The sequence below is a fragment of the Gordionus sp. m RMFG-2023 genome, chromosome 2 (genome assembly GCF_954871325.1).
Source record: "Gordionus sp. m RMFG-2023 chromosome 2, tfGorSpeb1-WG-v2, whole genome shotgun sequence".
Classification (NCBI taxonomy): domain Eukaryota; kingdom Metazoa; phylum Nematomorpha; class Gordioida; order Chordodea; family Parachordodidae; genus Gordionus; species Gordionus sp. m RMFG-2023.
In genome coordinates, this window is record NC_088776.1 from 34,235,122 (window position 1) to 34,259,477 (window position 24,356).

A 24,356-nucleotide genomic window follows, 5' to 3' on the forward strand; every position below is an offset into this window, starting at 1 on the left:
AACCCATGAATAATGGATTAAAGCTTTGTTTCTTATTAAATTGATGATATATGATAAAAATTCTATTTATACAGAAATATCTTAAAATGTATAATTTATTTGACAGAATTATTTAGAACTAAGTAAAGTAGGTGGTTGAGGCAATATCAAATACGTGATACCTTATTTTAACGCTAAGTAATCGTGTTGACAAGCAACAGAGCTACTTTAGGTTTTCCTCAAGATCAGCTGGATATTAATTTAGGGGGAAAAAATAAATGAGGAGCCCTTCAGATGTTAATGGGAAAGCCGCACGTAATTGTATGCATGGGCAATACGTTTATAAGGGGCTGTAAAAAACAGCAGACCCCACGCCCAAAATGTTAAATATTACATATTATATAATTTATAAAAATATTCCTTTGTAACCTTTTAGTGCTCGGTCTAAAATATTTAAATTTTTGAAATGATCAAGACATATAATTTATCTAGTAATGAGATATCAATATCAGAAGGGGAAGCGAATTCTGCTCTTATGGAATTAGATAGAGGTAGAAACTATTTATATATATATATTATTGTTGCATTTTCTAGTGTATCTCTAAAATAAATAAATAAAAAACTTATAAAATGATTGATAAAAATATTTTTTATCATTTTAAATTAATATTTTAGTCACTTAAATTCTAATCTAATTGCTTTTTATTATAAGATATAAAAGGTTTATTAATTATATATTTAAAAAAATTCATATTTAGGTTTGCATTCTATGCTTATTGGTGATCAATGTCAGGCAATTGTAAAGTTTCTCCAATTTTTTGATAAATATCCATTTCCAATATTCATAAATGCTGCTTATCTTAAACTTGCTAATTTTTATAGAACAGGGTATAATTTAGTTACATATATATTTAGCTCAAAGTTATAAATTTAATCTTAATCAGGCAATTAACATAATGCCTGGTTAACATTTCATGCAATCCATGTAATTTTAATATATAAATTGTAAATAACATAATTTCATGCAAAATCTTGTTCAAATTATCTTATATTATAAGATATGTGTTTTACTTTACTGGAATACATGTTTGGCAAAATCTTGAATTATAAAAATGTGCTAAACAAATTATTTTCCAGCTTAGCTAATTTTTAAATTTGAATACTGAGGATCAGGATTTTCCAGCAAGCTTACTTGCCACCTGAGTATACCTAAGACAAGTTATTTGATTTGATTCATATTTTACATATACATATAATAAAATTATTTGATTCGAACAGATAAATATAATATATGTTGTATTCCGTATTAAATCAACCAAAAAAGTCGATTCTCAACCCAACCCCCTTTGATTTTTTTAGAAATGTGCATGTTGTTAGTATATACACTAATTAATAAAAATGTAAAATTTTACTTTTCAAATTGCCTTACTTTATGAGATATGGCCATATTTAGAAAGGCGGAAATTCCAAAATACACTATATTTAATTTTAAATATCTCAAAAAGTAATTAAACTAAAGACATGATTTAAATTTTATCAAATAGCTCTTTATTATGATATAAAATTTATTTTATTGAAAAAAAGTCTACTACCAAAAACCGAAATAGAGAAATGGTTATAAAATAAAATTTACTCTTTTTTTTCTTTTAATTTTTTTTTACAGATAGACATTATACTTAATATTTGTACAAAATCCTAGACTGGGATGAGTACTGGGCCAAAAGTTATTACACTTTAAATATAAGTAGTTGGCTTAAATCCTATATTATACCAAATATATAGTAATTTACGAAACAAATAAAAAGAAAATACATTTGGGATTGGGCCGGGTATATTTTTTTATAAATCTTTCTGTCCATGTTAGAAAAATTAGGCCTTATGCAGATCACTAGTAGACATTGTGTCATATTTAGCACATAAGTTTAGCTATTTTATTTTAGAAGGAAAATAATTGTAAAAGCATTTATAATTTTATTTAGCTAATTAATTGGAAATTAATATTCTAATAAACATATTAATTAAATAATATCATACATTAAATAATCTAATGAATTAGAATAAAATTTGACTTTCATTTTTCCTTCCATTGGAATAAATGAATGATATTTTTGTGTCCATGGAATTCATTTGGCCATTAGAAATCTATTTTCATGATTGATTTCCATTCTTAAATATTCTACGTTGCTAACAAATATATAATTAATTACCGGGATATTGATTCTCACATAATTATTTAAGTCAATAGGAGTTATTATATGATTTTCATGAGGACGTTGCAGGCTTGCTCTAGCCACCAACCTCTTAGTAATTCCCCCTAAACTATTGTAAGAAGTTTTGCCATCTGCAGTTGCCAAAATCATTATAATGGTTGTAGAGGTTTACAAAGTTTTTTTTTGTTTTTATACTGGGTAACAGCTCCATCAGAAAAATAAAATATTATTGAAATCTTATCAAATCTTTCTCTCAAGAATAGAATTAATTTTATTTGAAATAAATGAAAGGAACAAGTATTGTGATCTGATATAATCACGTAACCTAAATGTTTGATGATATCGCCTTCGCAGTAATAAATCATAAATGGTGCCAAATATAATATAATTATTTTATTTTAATTCATTATTACATAGATTAAAATAATCTTTAAAATGAAAATATATTTCTGACGATCCAATAATAATTAATTATCTGACAATGAAAAATAAACTTCATCATTCACTCACAGAGTTGCCAGGTCAAAAAATATCAAATTAAGAAAAAATTTGGGACGAATATAATCTTTAGGTTGGGGTGAAGAGATTATTGAGCTCACTTTTTATTATCATAGTTGTTACTTTTTACAAAATCTTATTATTTATTCCTTATAATGCCTCCAAATAAAGGCGTTTTGCGTTATATTTAAAATAATACAATACAATTTAGTAAATGTTGTTTTGAGTTTTTTAACATTTAATAAATGTAAAATAATCAGATTTTTTAGGATTTTAGTTTTAATGCTAATATTCACATATATTGCCCACTTTTTTAAAAAAATAATTACTCTATATTTGGTATAATATAGGATTTAAGCCATACTACTTATATTTAAAGTGTAATAACTATTGACCCAGTACTCGTCCCAATCTAGGATTTTGTACAAATATTAAGAAGTATAATGTCTATCTGTAAAATACAAATTTAAAAGAAAAAAAGAGCAATTTTTATTTTATAGCCATTTCCGGTTTTTGGTAATAGACTTTTTTTCAATAAATTAAATTTTATGTTATATTAAAGAGCCATTCTTGAGCTATTTAATAAAATTAAAATCATGTCTTTAGCTTAATTACTTTTTGAAATATTTATAATTAAATATAGTGTATTTTGGAATTTCCGCATTTCTAAAGATGGCCATATCTCATGAAGTAAGCTGAGTTGAGAATTAAAATTTTATATTTTTACTAATACTAACTTCATACAAAATTTAAAAAAAATCGAAGGGGGTTGGGTTGAATCTTCAGTTGATTTGATATGGAATACAACATATACATTATCTATCGAATAATTTTTTATTTAATTAAATTAATTTTTTATTTAAAAATTTTTCAAAATAATTTGTACATGTTTAAAATTATTTGTTTATTCATAAATATTTAAAATTATTTTTAATTATTTAACAGGTTCCTGCATTTTTTTAAAATTTTAATAATCGATTTTTCATATTTGAAAATATTTTTAATTTAATTTTTGAATCAAATATCTCATGAATCAAATTAAATAATGTTTTTATTATTCACACAAAATGAATAAGAACAATTTGTACAAATACAAATAATGCATATATTAGATTCTATTTGTATTTTTGTACCTCCCGATAATGATTTTTTTTTTCTAAATCTAAGCTCAGTCTCTTATAGAAAAGAAATCTCATATTCCAAAATTTTATTTTATTCTCTTTACTTTATAAATGTTATGAATAAAATTTAAATATTCAGTATTAATTTTGATAATTTAATTATGCATATCTATTTCATTCTATTTATTATTACATGAAAATTAATAGTAAATTTTTCTCACCTTCTAAAACTTTTCCTATTTCTTTGAATTCATTTTATGATTGTGATATTCAATCAAGCAATAAGGGAATAATAAGGAGGTAATATAGCAACAATATTTTTGGGGGGACAGACTGGGCCTATATTTTATTGATAATTTTGGGGTTGAGCTAATGGGCTTACCCTACAGAATTTTACTAGTATAATATGAATAGACAATTTTATAAGGTATTATATATATTGTATGCACACATTTCTGAAAATTTATATAAACTAAATAAATATATACAGATCCAATTATTTGAAACACTTAATATTCACAGTCTTCCAACAAAGCTATAAGCACATTGATAAAATATTAAATGTTGATGAATTGTTGAAACATATATTCACTCTTTCATATAGCAATGATCCTATAGCAAGAGCAACTACTCTAAAGTATATTTCATCAACAAATCTACTAGTTTTAAGTTATTTTTTTTAATAAATTAAAAATTTATCAGAATAGCTATAAAAAATAAGGAAATGTACAGTTTTAGAGTTACCAAATTGAATTAATACTAATATCTGATTTTATTTTTCTTAATTTATTAGATCATTTTAAAACATATTTATTTGTTTCAAATATATATAATATGAAAATACTAAATTATAATTGTGTATAAGGTGTGTTATATAATGAATATAAAAAATTAAATACAAAATAAGCCAATTGCCATTTTTAAAAAATTATAAAATTTCAAAAAAGGAATAATTCTCTTATCTTATATTGCACGTTGGTCATAGACCTGCCCAAAATGAGCGAACGTGAATTATATGAAGGCCTATCCTTCATATAATTTAGCCGATTTTTTTCTCAGGGTACCGACAAACTTATTACCCAGAAAATAATTATGAGTGGAATTAAACCCTCTACCAATAAAGTAGCAAATTTAAAATTAGCAGGAAGTAGATATATAAATAAGTTATAATGAGAAGTAGAATAAAAATAGAAAGTCATTTTAAAAAAAAGAAATCTTCCAAATACAATGAATATTAATTTAAATTAAATATTTCAATAAGGGATATTAAAGGGGCCATTATCAATTTACTAAATAACCAAATGCAACTCCATATCTTTAAGAATTAATTTATACCCTGTATAATATAGTTTAATTTAATCACCAATAATTAAAAAACAATTTAATTACTTTAAAATAGAGGCTTGAACTTTAAGTTATTAGTTCCAATAATGATATAAATTTCTTTGGGAAACTCCTTTACAAGAAATATAAGTCCTCAGCATGTATTCGTCATATGTTCATATATAAGTCTCAAAATATGTTTGAAAACTTTCCTGTCACTCGAAGCTCTCTTTAAGAAATCCCATGATAAATCTAATTCAGTCAAGGACCCTAAAATTCTCCCAAACCAACTGCCTTTATGGAATAAAAAAGGTTTAAGAAAATTCCAAACTCTAAATATCATTATATCACTTAAGTAAAAGTATTAATTTAACACACTATATCCATTTTTATTGCATTACATTAACAACTTGTGTTTGCTTGTGAAATCTATTTTTTTAAAAATACATTGTTAAATCAGCAATAGTGAAATTATTGGTCCGTTTAAAATTTTAATACATTTTGATTGATAATTGGAATGCTCTACTCGACATTTAAATAAAACTGTTTAAAGCTTTAATAATATAGGTTTTATGATTATCATGTGAATTCGTATTAAATGGCATGAATTAATCAGTATCATCATTCTTTTATATCTCCATAAGCTTAAATCAAATTCAGGGTCAAAACAACTTTATTTTAAATTGTTTTCTATATATAGCATTTTATAATTATGTAATTTAACTTCTAATATTATGCAATTACATTGACCTCCATAATATAATATTAAATGTAGGAAAGTTATAATAATACAATATTCAAATAACGTAACCTTTAAAAAATATATATAACATATCTTCTTGCTCACCAAGTTAAGATCGTCTACCAATCTTTTTATTTACCAAGTTCAAGTTCATCTTATTTTCTACTGTTTTATCATCTCCTAACTTTATAATGTCATTTGTTTTTATTGATTTGGTTTCAACTAGTTCTTCCCTTATTCGTAGTTGGTTGGGATGTTTTAATACGGTTTTGTACGTTTTTTTCCTTTTTCTTTTTCCCTTTTCCAGGATTGTAATGGCGGATTCCCGGTATACGGCAATCCTGGTATATCTCTGCTGTGTTTTTGACATCCACTACAGCTGTTTACTAGTTTTTCGACATCTTTATCTAATTGTTCCAACCATATATAATCTCTCGTAATGGATTTCATTGATGTAATACCCGGATGTCCCGTATGCAATATGTGTAAAACTCTTTTTTATAGAGAGTATGGAATGATTAATCTACCATTCCAAAATAAAATACCGTCATCATTTTCTATTTCATCTATTCTTATTCTAAAAGCTTGTAATTCTGGTGTTTGATTTTGTATATTTGTACTATTTATTAATATTTTTACTCTTCTTAAAATTGGATCTTTCGCAGTTTCATCTCTAAGTTCTTTTCTTGATAGAGTTAATGTGTCATAAGTAAGATTTCTTATATATTTCACTGTTTTATTTTCGCTTGTTATTTTATCATTATTTTTCTCTATTGGATTTTGCGATAAAGCATCTGCAATTATATTATTAGCGCCATTCTTGTACATTATATCAATCATATGCAGATAATTTATAAGCCCAACGTAATAATCTTTGGTTTGTTAATGAGCTTAAATCTCTGTTATCACTATATATTTTTATTAAAGGTTTATGGTCCGTTCGTATTTTAAATTTTCGTCCATACAAATAGTTATAGAATTTTTCTACGCCGTTTATTATAGTTTTGGCCTCTTTGTCGATTGTTGAATAATTCTTTTCAGCATCTTGTAAAGTTCTCGAGGTGTAAACTATTGGGAATTCGTTACCATTATCATATTTTTGCATGAGTACAGCTCCAAATCTTTGGTTAGATGCATCTGTTTCTAATATTAACTCGAGGTCCGGTTTATAAAACTGTAGTATATTGTTCTGTGCTTTTTCAAATAATGCATCATCTTTTTTAGTCCAATTCCATTTAACATTTTTACTAGTTTTATTATGTAATTCGGCTAAGATTCCATGTAAGTTTGATATGAAACGTGTATAGTTTAATATACCTAAAAATGATTTTATGTCATGTCTATCTTATGGAGTTGGATATTTTTTTATTGCTATTATTTTATTTTTATCTGGGTGTATTCCATTTTCAATTATGTATCCTAAATATGATACTTTTTCTTTCATAAAATTTATTTTGCTTGTTTTGACTTTTAATCCCGCATTTTGTAATTTTTTGAGGACTTGTTTTATATTTTTTATATGTTCAGTATCATTTTTTCCTGTGATTATAACATCATCTAAATAAACTGCTGTATCTTTACAATCAGCCAGTAAATCGTCCATATATCGTTGAAATATTATTGGTGCTATAGCTATACCAGAAGATAATGGTAAATAGCGGTAGTATCCATTTGGTGTTACCATTGTTAATAATTCATTTGTAGATATGCGTCTCTGCAGGCGCGTACGCAGGAATTTGGTGTGAGGGGGGGATTAAATTTTTTAAAAATAAAATCATTATTTAAAAATATCAAGCATAAATTTTTTAGGACTTGTAACTATTTCTAATACAGAATTTAAATGAATGTGAATTACAAAAAATAAATATATAAATCGGCATATAGAAAACTATAAAATAATGTGAATTTAAAAAATATTAAAAGGATATAACCGGCGGCATATGAAAAACTACAAAATAAATGTGAATTATAAAGTATTAAGTGGATATAACCAGCATATAAATCACTATAAAATAAATGACCCAAAATAGAAATTTAAATTTTAGAGCCTTTATAATTTATATATAAAGTATAAAAATTTAAATGCTGGAAATATAAATTATTACAGAGGTTTTTTAGGAATAATTGTATTTTGTATGTAATAACTTAAAAATTATTCATGAAAAATATAATTAAAAAATAAATCGCACAAAAAATATTATTAAGAGGCATATTATAAATTTATAATGTAAAATCCAATCTTCATTGGGATTGGGTTAATTTTCCAATTATCTCATCTTGCTTGGAATCAAATGCCTATGAATATTCAAAATATTGTCAGAAGTTGCACTCCTTAGGTATGTTTTTATTCTTCTTAAAAAAGTGAATGTTCTCTCATTAGTTGCAGTACTAATGTGAAAAGTTACTAATATTAATAATTTTAATACATTGGGAAAATAATCTTAAAGATGTTTGAAATGATGCAAAGCATCCATAGCATTTTTTGGGACTATATCAACCATAGTTAATTTTTTATACTATAGTTGGCATTCAGCTAATAAGGCATCATAAGATACTTTAACATCTTCAAAAATTTATCTATTAAATATTTTATTTTTTTTCTATTACCATCTGAAAAAGGTTGGAAAGACTAGACTGTTAAGTGCTGCCTGATGAATTAAAACCCGTTCATTTATTTGGTTTATAAATGTATCTAAGTCTAATGAGAAAAAAAAGTATAAGTATTGAATCCAATGATTTGCTTGCTTCTTAATATCTCCTTCAGGCAATTGTGATATCAGTAAGAGCATTAATAATCCACTCTTCTAAACCTATAAAAGCTGTCACTGCTTGATGGCGAAAACTCTATCTCGTTGGACAAGCTATTTGCAATGTCTTTCTCCTTGTTGGACAAGGATTTTCAGAAATAATTCTATTTACAGAATCCCCTAATGTTTTAAATTTTACAAGACCACGAAAATTACCTTCATTATCATTATTATTGAAATTCAAGCTTCCTGATTCCAAATGACCACTTAATTCTAGTCTCTGCAATCCTCAATATAGAATGGCCTCAATAGTAGCTTCATCTTACATCTATTTTCTTTTACTATTTTAATCCTATTTTTGTCAATGGAACACATTTCCTTGTAATCTTTTCAATATCATTGCCCATACCAGGCCACCATACATATTCACGAGCTCTAGATTTCATCTTATCCCGACCGATGTCCAGCATGTAATAAATTAACAATTTTACTACTTAATTTCAAAGGAATTACGGCCCTATTTCCCCTCATTAAACAATCATTCACCACGGACAATTCATTTTCAATTTTTTTAAAACTTTTAAAATTATTTCTCCACTGTTTTTTCCCCGTTAAAAATAATTTTATCTGACTCACTTCTTTATCTTTCAAGGTACTGAATTTAAGATCTTCCCAAGTGGTAGGACCCCCTTTTAGCATATGTGAAAGAGAACAAACCACTGCTTTCTCATTATCCATTACTTCATTTTTATTAAATTCAAGATCTTCCTCACCCGATCCCAACCTGGATAAAATATAAGGCAAACAATTTTCTTTGCCTCGACACATTGAAACTTTCCACTAATAACAACCAACGTTGTAATCTGGGAGATAACATTAATTCCTAAAATAAATGAATTAATGGTTTATGATTGGTATAAATCACAAATTTTTTCCCGATTAAATATTCTCTACACTTGGTTAAACCAAAAATAACAGCTAACGCTTCCTGCTTAATAACAGAATATCGTGTTTCCACTTTCCTGAAAACTCTTTAAAAAAATATCGGCCTTTCCATACCATCAACTAAATGCAATAATGCACCTCCAACACCTTTGTTAGATGCATCTACGGCTAATATTATTTCCAAATTATTGTTAAAACACACCAAAATGGGTTCCTTCCCAATTTCCCGTTTCAAAGTTTCAAACGTAATCTGTTGTTCCCCTGTCCACTCAAAAGGAATTCCCCATTTGCAATAATTTATATAAGGGTATGGCAATCCTTGAAAAATCATCCGAAAATCTATTATAATAAATAACCATACCCAAAAGAATTGAACCTCCGCTTTATTGGTTGGCTGCTTCATATTCGAAATATTTTTCAAATTTTTTTCCAGAGGTTTCACCTCCATCCCATTATTTGATGTCCTAAATAGATAACTTCGGTTACCCCAAGAACACTTTTTTCTCTGCTGGTCCTTAGATTTTTATCACGAATTCTCTTGAAAACTTCTTCCAAGCCTTGAATGCTGTTCCGACGTTACCCCCGTAATCAACACATCATTCGTATAATAAAAAACTCCTAGGCCCTGGAAAACGGATGCCATGGTACGTTGGAAAATAGGTCCCGACACACTCAATCCAAACGGTTGTTAATAATTTACGAATTTCCTCCCTCAAAGGTAACTGTAAATAAGCTGAAAAAAAATCAATTTTGGAAAAATATTTTGTACCCTTTAAATTGGCCAAAATTTCTTTAATTCTGGGTAATGGATACTTAACTTCCACAACCCAACGGTTTAGAGTTACTCTAAAATTGGCACATAACCTCAATTTTCCATTGGACTTCTTCACGGTAAACCAATGGTATGGCCCATTCACTATATTTCAACTGAACAATAATGCCATCACCAACCCAACGGTCTAATTCATCTTCGATCTCCTTTTTCTACTCAAAAGGAACCGTCGACACGCTAAAAATATCGGCGCAAATCCCTCTTTTAGTTTCACACCCACCTGGTAATCATTAAGACATCCTAAAGTGTCTTCAAAAATTACCTCATATTTCTCAATTAAAATGGATATTCTTCACACATTTTATGTAATTTATTTACTTCAATAGCAACAATTTGTCGATCATTAACTTCAATATCATTGTCAACCATTAATTCCTGGGAAATTTTACACGTAATAGACTTAATGAGGGGATTCCCTTCCTCTGGTAAAATCTGTCGTTTCAATTTCACAAATTTTACTTCAAACATTATCGGCCATAATTTTTCGGCTAGCCTTATTTATTGCCAAATCATTATTGCAAAAATATTCCAATAATTATTGGGAGGACCTAGAATGGTAATTTAATCCCATCCCATAGTTTCAATATTTTTTTCTACTACCCACAAATCAAAAAAAGATATTGTATCATTGAGAATCAATCCCAATTTGGTTTTACTAAAAACCACAATTTCAGACCCATCAAATTGTCTGACAGACATAGACTCCTTTTCGAGTGTACCCCCCCCCCCCCAATACTTATAATAATTTTCCCTAGACATTATCGAAATATTAGCCCCCGTATCAAATAACATATCAATGTATATTTGACCAATCCTCACCCTAACCCGAGGACAAGGACATAGCTCATTCAATTTTCCAGTCATTAAAATTTCATAGGTTTTAATCGGCTGATGAATATCCATTCCATTTGAAATATCAATTTCATTAGAATCTACAATCGAGCATAAATTCAACTCGGAATTTAGAAGCTTTTTAACAACATTAATGTTTTTTTACAATACCTATAGGATATTTCTCCCATTTGTAATTATTATAATCTCTTTTACCTGGATATTTAACAATATCCACTTGATACTTTTCCCATTTAAGATTATTTTTTTATTCGAATTATAATTATAACTAACATTTTTAATTTTATCATCATGATATAAAAATACTATTAAAACCATTGCTTTCATGAGAATTATATCTCACTAAAATCTTCACCAAATTTTTTGTTCTTGAATAACCATTTTTTTCATCTGTATGACCTTTAAAACCATTTCTATTCATGTTAATCAATTTACGTCCTGATATATAACCTTGATCACATCATTCAATTCCTGGAGGATAACCACAGATCTCTTTATACATTCCGAACGATCATCATTATTATCCTTTACCGTTTTAACCATTGCTGGTTCACCGTCTTGATTTCATTTAAAACCACTTTTAAACTACTTTCCCAAGTCCGAAATTTTCTTTAAACAATCAGCCGACACCATAGTGTCTTTTTTCAAATTATCATATACCTCTGTTTTCTAGAAAAAATTTCAAGGTAATATATAGTACATATATTGTTACCAAAAATACTATTGTAAATAATTGATTACTTATATCGAATTTATTAATGTTTTTATGCAATATTTTATGATCCAGATCCTTATATATCGAAATTTTATAAAAAAATCTAGGCTCATTATATTTATCGAAATACATACCCATCTCATATTAAGAATAAATTCTTCATAAATATTTATAAATAAAAATTTTTTTTTACCTTTATAAACCGAATTAATCCACACCTTCGATCCTGTAGCCACTGGTACCATTAACAAAAAGCTTATCTTACTAAACTTACAAAGTTCTTAACTAATAAAGTTATCTTAATCTCTTATCTGCAAGGGCTTCTTCAACTTATGAATGGAATGACAAAGGAATATGTATTCAATAATTTTATTTCTTTACTAATTTAACAAACGTAAGAATCATTTAATATTTTTAAAAAGAATAATCATATTTTACAGTTGTTTAAAAAAATATATAATTCAAAAAAAGAAAGTTTTTTTTATCTAAAAATATAATTTTTAAAAGTATAATTTTTGTTTTTAAAAATATAATTTCAAAAAGTGATTTCTAAAACATATTAAATATCTTGTAATGAAAATTATTCAACAAACTAGCCCTATCAAAATTGGTTCCACGTCTTTATATAGAAACCATTATAGAGAATGTATTTTATAGAGAAACATTTATAGAGAAAACAATTATAGAGAATGCATTTATAGAGAATTGTTTTATAGAGAATGTAATTTATAGAGAATGATTTTAAAGAGAATTATTTTATAGAGAATGTCCTTTATAGAGAATGACTTCAAAGAGAATGATTTTATAGAGAATGCCGTTTATAGAGAATGGTTTTATAGAGAATGTCGATTATAGAGAATGATTTTAAAGAGAATTATTTTATAGAGAAGGTCCTTAATAGAGAATGACTTCAAAGAGAATGATTTTATAGAGAATGTTGTTTATAGTGAATGATTTTAAAGAGAATTACTTTTATAGAGAATTATTTTGTAGAGAATTACATTGTAGAGAATCATTTTGTAGAGAATTACAATGTAGAGAATTATTTTATGGAAAATTATTTTCTAGATCTTGATTTTATAGAGAAATATTATATATGGGACAATTGTAGAGTTCAAAAAATTTATGCGGGATTTGAAAAATATATCAAAATTAACATTTTAATAATACAATTCAGTTTATTTGTTGTATTTTTTAGATGACTTTATTTGTTTCAACAATGGTTTTTTTGTAAAATCTTTTTAGTTCATATCAAGGTTTAGCTTGATTATTAACTCAGCTAAACCAAACCTTAAACGATTTGTTAAATATGTATTAAATTAAAGAGAATCTAAACTGAACCAACCATTTTTAAAATTTTTATATATTGCGTTTATATGTCAGCTACCTAAATTAGCCTATAGAAGGGTTCTTAACTTTACCCTTATGAATATAATATGACGGACGAGAATCTTGATTTTAATTTTAATTAAGAAAAGGTTTTAACCAGTTGTTTGGGTAAAAAATATGTCACATTCCCGTTCGTTCTGCGTTTCGGAACTTCTAAATATAATTTTCTTTCTATTTTATTATACAAATTTTATTCATAAATCTTTTTAATATAGATAACTAAGAATTCATTAATCTCTAATGATACACTTTTAGATGTATGCGATGGCTTTAATATATTGAGTGTCGAAAAGTGCCGATCTCTATTTGGGTTTCCACATATTTATAGAGAAACCAATATTTTTGATTTATAAGCACCATAATTTTGTCCTTCCTAAAAAACTAAAACCGTAAATTGAAGGTTTCTATATAAAATATTATAGCGAATGCATTACCGCAAATGCATTATCGCGAATGTATTATAGCGAACGCATTATCATGCATTATAGCGAGTATAATACAGCGAAAATATTATAGCGAATGCATTATCCCAAATGTATTATCGCGAATTCATTATCGCGAATGCATTATCTCAAATGAATTACATCAGTTGCTATATCGGGAATGGAGTTGGATGAAAACTACAATTTTATATTTATCGGCCTTTAGACAGACTTAGTTGAACCTGGAAATTAAGTTAAAGTTGGGCTTGGGTCTAAAAATTTTTTTTTTTAAATAGGGTTAAGGCTTTTGATTTTTTTGACTCAAAAAATATAAAAAAGATTCTAAGCAATAAAATAGATTTCTTTAAAGATTAGGGTAAAGGAATTAAATTTTTATATTAATTGATTGTTTAATATGCGTTTAGGTATATTTTTCAATTAAATTTGGGACAGGACAAGCTCAGGCCTAAAATTTAAAATTATGGCTAGGCTCCTAAAAATAAAGATTTTGGATGGAGCTTTGGCCGAAATAAATAAAATTTGCAAGGCACTAAGAAAAAAAGTTTTATTTAAAACATTGAGCCAAAAAGATAATTAGACCTCGGATTTATATTATTCTTTGACAAAGCATGCTTTAATTAGTGAGGGATTTAGTATGGACTTGATAAACAGTTTTTGATAATAAATTTATATAAAGTTCTCTTATTGTTTAATCAAAAAGACAAGGTCAAAGCTTATCACAATAAGACATGAAACAATATTCAGATAAGTATATTGTCGAATTGAATTACTATCCATCTCAGTACTTAATTCGTGTAATCTCTGATGATGAAATTGCCACTATTGTGACTTAGGAATTGAGAAAAAAATAGATTATTGATTTCCTTAATTGATTCTTGCTAAGTTCTTGCTTCCTGACGAGTCTTTTTTCCAATTATGTGATCAAAGACAAAATTATATAAAAATAGATATAGAAATATAATAAATATAAGTGGAGCTAAAATTGAATGAATTGAACATGCCTCATATATTATTAAAAATAACTTAGCTATTTTTGACACAAATTATAGTATATTTCCATTTCAGTTCCTATATTATATTTTATTAATCTGATGAATGTCATAAATTTTATTAGAATGGCGATAATAGTGATTGGACGTTACTATCATCGCTGAAGATGAGAAAATTTAATGGAATGAAATATTTACTTTGTGAGTTGTACTTCAAGGAGTAGATACAACCCTAAAAAATCGAAAGGTGGAAAATATCTCTTTTTTACATTTTCTATGCCTTTATATATAACTGTCTAAGGAAGCTTAGATAATGAAAATCCTTATGCTATGCTGGAAAATGAAAATATTGCTTTAATCATGAAAATTTTTTTATTAAGAAACATCCACCCCTCCTTCCAACAGAAAAGTTTGAATAAATAATTAGCCCTAATGATACGAAGAAATTTAAATATTAATGATAATTATACTTGCTTATAACCAGATCTATAGACCGACTACCAATAATAAAAAGACGCTTCATTCAAACAATGTTAAACAGGACCTTTTACCACAGGGGAAGAGGTTATAACTCATGATTGGCATTGAAATTAAAATGGGTAGTTTGTATTTGGAATTCCGTTGTTCTAATTTTGATGTGGTATAGGAAATGAGGAGAGTGGGGGAAGAAGGGGGTAGTATTATAATATATGATGAAAAATCTTTTGATAATTAGGTATTTGAAATAACTTCTAAGTGTAAAAGAGTTAGTAAAATATTGTGCAATCTGCTGCAAATATCAAGCTCCGATATTTTTTAAAGAAAGACATTACAATGTGATGGAAATCAGTGTATATCATGATACAAAGCTTCTTATAATCATATGATGACAAGCTTGTCTGTGAACCAACCATATTTAAACAAATTGGTATCAATAAATATAATCCCTATATGTAAATAAAAAATTTCTTATAAATATTAAAAGTCTGATCTTCGGAATGTTTAACAAGTTCAAAAAACCTATAAAAAACATTTTAAACTTTTTGATTCACCTTTCTCTACACTCCTAAGGAGTTTAGGCTTGTAATAAGAAATTTTTATTTTACTAAAATCAATTTAGAGAAAAAAGTGTATTATTTTAAATTTTGTCTTATGTATAATTTTTAGGTAAGGGTTTGAACTATCATTTTGTATTTTGTAAATTCAGATACAATTATTTTCGGACCTATGACGAGACAGAAATTGATCCAACCACCCCCTGGTCTTCCCTGCCTACCCTGTGAATATTAGACAGTACTCTAATGATCTTTTAACTAAACTTAATGTTGTAAGGCGATAGTTTAATGGGTAATGTTTTATTTTTTGTTATTATTTGCATTTAAAATCATTAATTGAGTGCGTTTTATTAAATTTAAAAATCTGATTTTGCCAGAAATGCACCTGAATAAGTGTAGAATACCCACCCTTAATGTTGCGCAATCGGTTAATTTTAGGCAATTCCAAAACGGTTAGCCAAGTTTTTAGATTAAAAAATCGTCTAAGCATAATTAGGCTTAGCATAAAAATAGCGAAAACTAATTATTCAAAAATTAGGCATCGAGGAGTCGGTTAATCGCCCGTCATATATCGTTACATAATAAATATATAAAATAATTTTAATAAAGGCTAGGCTTAGTGTTGCGTAACGCTGACGGGCGATTAGCCTAGCTCCCAGTCCCTACAATTTGTCTAATTAGTTTTAGGCGATTTTTCGGTTAAGCCAAATTATGTTTAGCTGATTTTTAGGCTACTAACACTACTTATAAATTTCAGATTAATGTAAATTAAAATTTCTTCAGAAGTTCAATATAAGATCTTCTGAAATTTATAGGGTGGGTATATTCTACACATATTATAATGCATTTTCGGCAAAATCAGATATAAAATTTAATAAAACGCGCTCAATTTATGATTTAAAATGAAAAAATAGAACAAAATAAAATTATTAAATACAAAAATATTTTGGCGCAATCGTATGAAATTCCCATGGTAGATTCTCTTCGGAATTGGTAAAATCAGATTTATTAGGGAAATTATAAAAGCGCACTATAAATCAAAGACCTACAGGCCCGACCTTAAACCCGGGCCGTATTTTAATTTTTTTAAATACACGGGCCGGGTCAAAAAAAGCTTTTTTTAAAAAACTCGAGCCGGGCCATATATTTTTAAACCAAATATTTTAACACCATTATTATCTAGGCAAATTAAAAATAGATAATATATTTTTTAAAAATCGGGGCCGGGCCAAGCAGATTAAAATAATGCACAAAGCAACTAAATATTGACAAAATTTTCTAAAACAATTGGCGTAAGGCTGGCTTTGTTGCTAATAGTTTTTTTTAAATGGCTACTCTACTAGTTAAAGCAAAGCACTAATAGAAACTGATAAAGAAGGAAACATTTTCATAATTTTAGTATTACTACTTCTAATTGTTCAGCGTATTTTAAAAAAATAACAAGAGGAAACTCAAAAATATTATCATAATTATTCATAAGCAATACAAATCAGGAACGTGAATAAATTTTTTTATGATTATTTTTTCCCTTTTTCTATTCAAGGGTTCCGAGAATTTATATGACGGCATCTGGCTTTTTTTGAGAAAATTTATTTCTAAAATAATACTTAATTCATTTTCTATAAAATTATTCTCTATAAAATCCTTCTCTATAAAATAATTCTCTCTAAAACAATTCTCTGTAAAATATTCTCTATAAAATAATTCTCTGTAAAACAATTCTCTGTAAAATATTCTCTATAAAATCATTCTCTATAAACGACATTCTATATAATTGTTTTCTCTTTAAAAGTTTCTCTATAAAATAAATTCTCTATAAAATCATTCTCTATAAACGATATTCTCTACAAAATCATTCTCTATAAATGAGATTCTCTATAAACGACATTCTCTATAATTGTTTTCTCTTTAAAAGTTTCTCTATAAAATAAATTCTCTATAAAATCATTCTCTATAAACGATATTCTCTACAAAATCATTCTCTATAAATGAGATTCTCTATAAACGACATTCTCTATAATTGTTTTCTCTTTAAAAGTTTCTCTATAAAATAAATTCTCTATAAAATCATTCTCTATAAACGACATTCTCTACAATTGTTTTCTCTATAAAAGTTTCTCTATGTTTGCATTCTCTATAAAAGATTCTCTGTAAAGACGGGATACCATCAAATGAATATTTATTATGCTAAAATATAACTATAGTCTTATACAGAGATGCGCCTACTATACCATTTTTTGACCGATATCTATAAAAAAAAAAATTTTTACTTGTTACTAGTTACATTTAAAAAAAATAAATTTACAGTTACAGTCAAGTTACTTTATAATATTTTTTATTAACTCGGTGTTTTAAATATAAACTGTTTATTATAAAAAAAATAATTTTGCGATTATAAATTTTTTATCAAAAGAATTTAAATGAAGGACAAATAATTACGAAAAAAAAATATATACTACGAATGATCAATTATTTATATCCAACGAATTAACAATTCTTCTTTGACGATTAATAAATTTAGATGATTGGTACTAATTATTTATATCCGTAAAATTTATTAAATATTCGAATTATTTGCAAATTATTAAAATCATATGCATATATTTGTAATTAAAATTTTATAAAATTAAAGTTCACTGTAATCAAATATGTTATTTTTTCAGGCATTTGCAGTATTGATTTTTTCATTATAATAGTGAATTTTTTTTGTTTAAGATCTCTTAAAATTAGAATAAAATTTATAATGGTAATTAAGCAACCAGAAGGAGTAGAAAGAATAGAGTTTTTTTTTCATCTTACTAGCGTCTATTTTATAGGCACAAATATGATTATCAAAAATCGCATATTTATAAAAATAAATTGGGAAAACTTTATACCCGAAGAATGGCTTTTTTAATAAATATCTCTCAAAAATAATTATTTTTGTTAATTTTATTAAACGATATTATTTATTCGAATCGTACGAATAAAAATAATATAATTTTTCTTATTCGAATCGAACAATAAATTATTCAGTTCAAAAGTTACGATTCGAATGTGAATATTTCATTATTCGATTCGATTTTCCGAAGGTCTACATTTTATTTAACTTGTAAATATTTTTAATAAAAACGTTAATTAAACAAAATAATTTGATTTCGATCCGGTCCGAAATAAATTTTAAAATCGAGGTCCGAATTTAACCAAAGTTCGGTCGGGTTTGGATTAGTTCGTGCAGGACTCTAATAAATATACCATTTTAAAATTAACAGTTACTTTTGCATTTTTTTTTATCATTAATTAATATATAAAATTTACAAATTAATATTAATTAAATAATGTGATCTTTCTTTCTTATCATTTTGAAAAATAGATGGGTATTTTTTGAATAAAATTCATGGCTTAATATAGGCTAAAAAATTTAAGTATCAGCCACTGGCATCGACTAAATTTGGAATAAAATTCATGGCTTAATATAGGCTAAAAAATTTAAGTATCAGCCACTGGCATCGACTAAATTTGTAAGTACCAAGTATATAGATGAATTTCTATCGTTATCCTATCTTAAACTCTAAAATCGATTATATTTTTAATATAAAGATTATTGGGTAGTATATCTAGCATAATTGCCGACAAGACCAATGTTCATCATTTTATTCAGAATGGATTAGATTCACATGATAATGTAGAAGTGGAAGCCGCGATTTTTGCTAGCGAAAAATTTTGCAAGCAGTCAAAGTATTTTGTATTTTATATGATTGATTATATTCCTTTTTTCCGTTAATTTTGTATTTTCTAACATTAAAATTTTTTAACCTTAACTCAGGGATATTCACTTAGGAGAGTACCAAGGGAGGGGGCGATTTTTTTGTTATATTAAAAATATATTAGGCTATTATATTATATTTAAACTGACCCTTAAAATGAATAGTTTACTCGTTTTATATCATTCATGCAAATTTTTCTAATATGAATTTAGTATTCAGCTTATGTAATAGTATATGAATTTTAAATTTCGATATAAGTACAAATGGCTTCATTCATTTTTAAAATTACAATTTAGACCGCATCCTAATTAGGGCTTTTGGGCTTTTATTTCAATGTCTTACTTTTAATTACATATAAATAATTTCTGTTACAAATGCCGTTTGACGCTATGCATAGATTTTGGAGGATTCAGACTCTCAACCCCACCCCCCTCTTCCTTTATTGCTGCTATCTTTTATTTATTTCATTTAATTGCACAGTAGAATAATCGAAATTCATAATTTTATAATACACAGTTTTTAAATCAATTTTTTAAGTTATTAATTCATGTTTTCACAGTTTCATATAAAATTGAGCGCTTATTTAAAAAACTGAAATAATTTAAAAATTGTGAATATAATTATTAAACCTTGTATATAATTATTAAGATGAGAATATAATTATTAAATTGAGGATTTATTTAAAAACTGTAAAATCATATTTAAAAAACTATTTTGATTTAAAGCATGTAATTTGTTCCATTTCATTTTCCTATTTCAATGTCAAATTTTAAAATTTCGAGCAGATTTTATGCCACTTGTGTTAGTTTGAAATAAATTCCATCACTGATAAGTAGTGTTTTGTTAAACGACCCGACCCGACTTGGGTCGATTTTCAAAAGCGGCCCGATTAAGATTTTAGCCAAAATAATATTATGTAAGTCAAGGTCCACTCTACCATCTATGAGCAAAATCTCCAGGATTACGTATTATTATTTTGGCTAAAATCTTAATCGAGCCGTTTATAAAAATCGACCCAAATCGAGCCGCTTAACAACACTACTGATAAGTGTTCTAGTATGTTATGCATTAAAAGCATGTATTCACATATCAGATGCATTGATACATCTGAGTGGAAAATTATTATTATTATATGAAAAGGAAAAAATGATGATTATATAATGTATATTTTTCGATATATTTTTTATTGATTAAAGTTTTGAAATTTAAAAAAAAAGATTCTTTTTGAAATTAATAAATTACGATATTTTTTTAATATATTATAATTAGTAGATAATTTTTTATGATTTTTATCAATTAATAAAGTGAATAAAAACTTGATTTGAAGTGTATATTCTTTCTACAATCTATATTACGATACTTTTAAATATTCTTTTTACAATACTTAAAATAAGTTCTATCAAAAATAGGGTTATTTAGATTGTATGAATAATTAAAAAATTTTTGCAGAGAATTTTAAAAAATCTATGATTATCTTAAAAGATTTTTTACGCGTGAAAATTACATATATTTTTTTAAAAATAAATTTGATTCAAAAATCTCTTTTCTTTAAAAAAAATGTTTTTCAAATTCAAATTTTTTGACAGTTAACGAAATAAACGTTACTAAATATCTTGTAATATGAAACAAATAATTGATAAATTTCCATATTTTTCAAATAAAAATATCAAAACAATAAGTTTAAGTACTCAAATTCTTGTGATGGTATGGATAGTATTTTTTTAATTTATTAGTTTTTTTTCTTAAATAACTATTATTTAAATGATAATTTTAATATTTTATATTTAAAAAAAAAAATTGTCACTAATTTATCCGAAATTTCTTATAGTACTTTTTCCGTTATAATATGCGAAAAACTGAGTGAAAGGATCCAAGGATTGGCAACTCCTCTTAGCATTAAACTCAAACTCATACCAATACTTCAATACATGCACCGCAATATCGAATCCTACCAGAAGGTTTTGTTATTTTTTTTAACTTGGTCAGAAAAAGGGTGAATACCTTGGTGGGTGATATGGAAGTGCAATAAGGAGAGGGGACCTCTGATGAGGTGATTTGAATATGAAACGGAAACTTGGCATCATCAATATCGATATCGACCGATAATTTCGATTTTAATCGATACAAAAAAAATCCTTTTAAGCATAAGCTATAAATTTATATTTTTAAAAAATGCAAATTTCTAAACCAAGAAAGAAGTGCTCTTAATCTCATATTTCTTTTTACTTTTATAAATTTAATAATTATAAATAATAAATATATAGAAAATAATAATATTGATGAATTAGATCTTTGCTTTTTTTCCAATAAATTATTATTTTTCTGGTATCAATGGTATTAGCCGATATCGTGTTAGTATTGATATAGGCTAAAAAAGAGTGATACCAGTTCATCTCTGGATACTAATACCATGGAAGAGATGACTAGCATATGAATGAATGGAGAAGGATAATTCAAATTGTATAAATAAATTAAGAATTATTAGATACAAAAAGTTAATGCAAGAAGAAATTAGAAAAAAGAAAGAGAAAGGAGCTAAAAAAAGAATACATTAACTAAATAGTAATAGAGCCAAAGAAAGAAATAAACTGTTTACAATATGAAATATTTATAAAATGATTTATTTGTTTAAAATATAGGCTATTTCTATATGCGAAAGTGTGTTAATGACCCACCCAACTCAAGAGTTCACTATCTTGATCCTTCAAACATTAACCAAATTGGCTATTAATTCAAAATTGAATCCACATAAACAAGTTTATATATTTTAGATATAAACGAGGAAGAGATTAGAATGGAAAATCATATTATAGTTCGAACATTGAAATTTATTATTCTTTTTTACTTAAAAAAACATTCCCTTTAAAGATGGACCTATTGCTAAAATTTGCCATCACCGATCTGAGATCAGAAGTCGTGATAGAATGTTTGAAAGATCTGAAAACTCTCACCAACAATATGTATGAAAATTATGCTAATTTGATAGAAGATAATGCTAAGGTAGAGCATAGTTCAAACAAGGACAATGTGGACGAAAAAGATGAAAGCTACTTTATTATAGACGAGTATTGGGTCGGAAAGGAAGGAAGGATATGGAGATTGATAAAAATGTTTGAAAGGTAAGAAAAATTAGAAATAAATAATAAAAATATAATGATTTTCCACTGCTTTGGACTAGCACTATTTTTTCAAAGTTCCAGGCATATTTTAAACCCAGTTTAGTTCAAATCGAGTTTACCAAAAAGAGTGCTGATCTTGGGTCTTTCAAAATCGTAGCCCCTACTTCATGAAAATAAACCCGTTTAAGGAAACTGAGTTTGGAGACTCACAAAATGACCGTTTACTGGTTAATATCAACTAGTTCTCTTCGAAAGCCCGTTTTTTTATCGTCAAAGTAGTGTTATTAAACGGCTTGATTTGAGCCGATTTCTAAAAACCCTAACTCAATATTTTAGGCAAAAAATATTGCCTAAGCCTCAAGATTTTGTTAATAGATGCTCACACCTTTTTTCATCTATAAATAAAATCATAAGGCTCGCATAATATTTTGATAAAATTGAGTTAGCTGTTTAAAAATCGGCTCAAAACGAGTCGTTTAACAACACTATCATAGAGTATAAAAGAATTTTAAATTTAAATCATTTATAGCGAGCAGTTTATAATTTCAAGTGTTTTATTTAGCTGGAATCGTATTCCTTCCATTATGTATCTAGTAATTACCTTATGAATTTTATAATTTTTGGGTTAACTTTAATTAATATATAAAAATAAATGAAAAATAGATTTAAAATTAATATTGATTGAAAAATTTGCTATAAAATTGGCTGAAATTTAAAGGATAGATACTATGCAACAAGGATGAAAATATAATTAATTTCTAAATACAATTACTTAAAGAACTTTGCAATTAATTATATTATAGTTTCTTATTATTTAATACTAGATCATTTAAATTAATTTCGTTAAAAATCTATAAAACACAATCCAAATTATTTTTTTTAATTTTCAATTTTAAAATTAAGAAATCATCATCATTTTTGCAATTTTAATTCATTATATCAATAACAATTATCAAGTGAATTATACCCTTTGGATATAAACTAAAAAGTTAAAATTATAATTAATACTATATAATTAGATCCAGTTTTAAAAAATATCTCAATTGATTTTTTGAAAATTTTTTTCGCTCAAAATTTTGAGTAAAAAATCTTTGAAGCACTGACATAAAAATTTTTAAAGAAAATCAAGATCTTTTTTTTTAAATTTATTCGATTTCGTAATGTAACATTTTTATACATAAAAATCACAAAAGATTTAGGTCTAAAAATTTTTTAAGAAATTCTTTACAACTAAAATATAAAAAAAATTAATTTAAGATAATCTCAGAACTTTTTAGGATTCTTTATTGAAGCAGCTTCAGGTATCAGCATTAATGATTTTAAATCATTTTTTGTTTAGATCTCATTAGATATTACTGCAAAAATTTATAAAATAAAATATGAATAAAAATATTAATCGTTTTTCATAAAAAATTAATTAATTTTAGAAAAGTATTTATAATTCTATTCTAATTCCATTTTTACTTTAAAAGCCAAATTAATTATAGTTGCTCATTCAAGGAATTTTTATAAATTAATTAGATATGCAATTGATTGCTGTCCAACTTTACCATGGAATACAATTTTGGCAAAATTAAGTCTTTAAAAATTTCACGCTCTAACTAATTAAATTATTTTAAAAAATCCACTATACTCTAATGCAATACAGAATCATACTGAATCCTCTATACTC

At 26.2% G+C, this 24,356-nt stretch overlaps 1 protein-coding gene across 1 annotated transcript in view; it reads left to right on the plus strand.

Annotated features, from left to right (window-relative positions):
* The first annotated feature begins 425 nt into the window (after positions 1 to 425).
* Positions 426 to 24,356, plus strand: part of LOC135924279 (integrator complex subunit 7-like) — a 48,027-nt gene continuing 24,096 nt past the window's right edge. Inside the window, exons 1-7 of the mRNA XM_065459333.1 lie at positions 426 to 530; positions 738 to 867; positions 4,299 to 4,445; positions 19,399 to 19,536; positions 21,394 to 21,523; positions 22,205 to 22,321; positions 22,434 to 22,684. Coding sequence (XP_065315405.1) covers positions 446 to 530; positions 738 to 867; positions 4,299 to 4,445; positions 19,399 to 19,536; positions 21,394 to 21,523; positions 22,205 to 22,321; positions 22,434 to 22,684 — 998 coding nt within the window. The 5' untranslated portion in view covers positions 426 to 445. The remainder of the gene's footprint in view (positions 531 to 737; positions 868 to 4,298; positions 4,446 to 19,398; positions 19,537 to 21,393; positions 21,524 to 22,204; positions 22,322 to 22,433; positions 22,685 to 24,356) is intronic.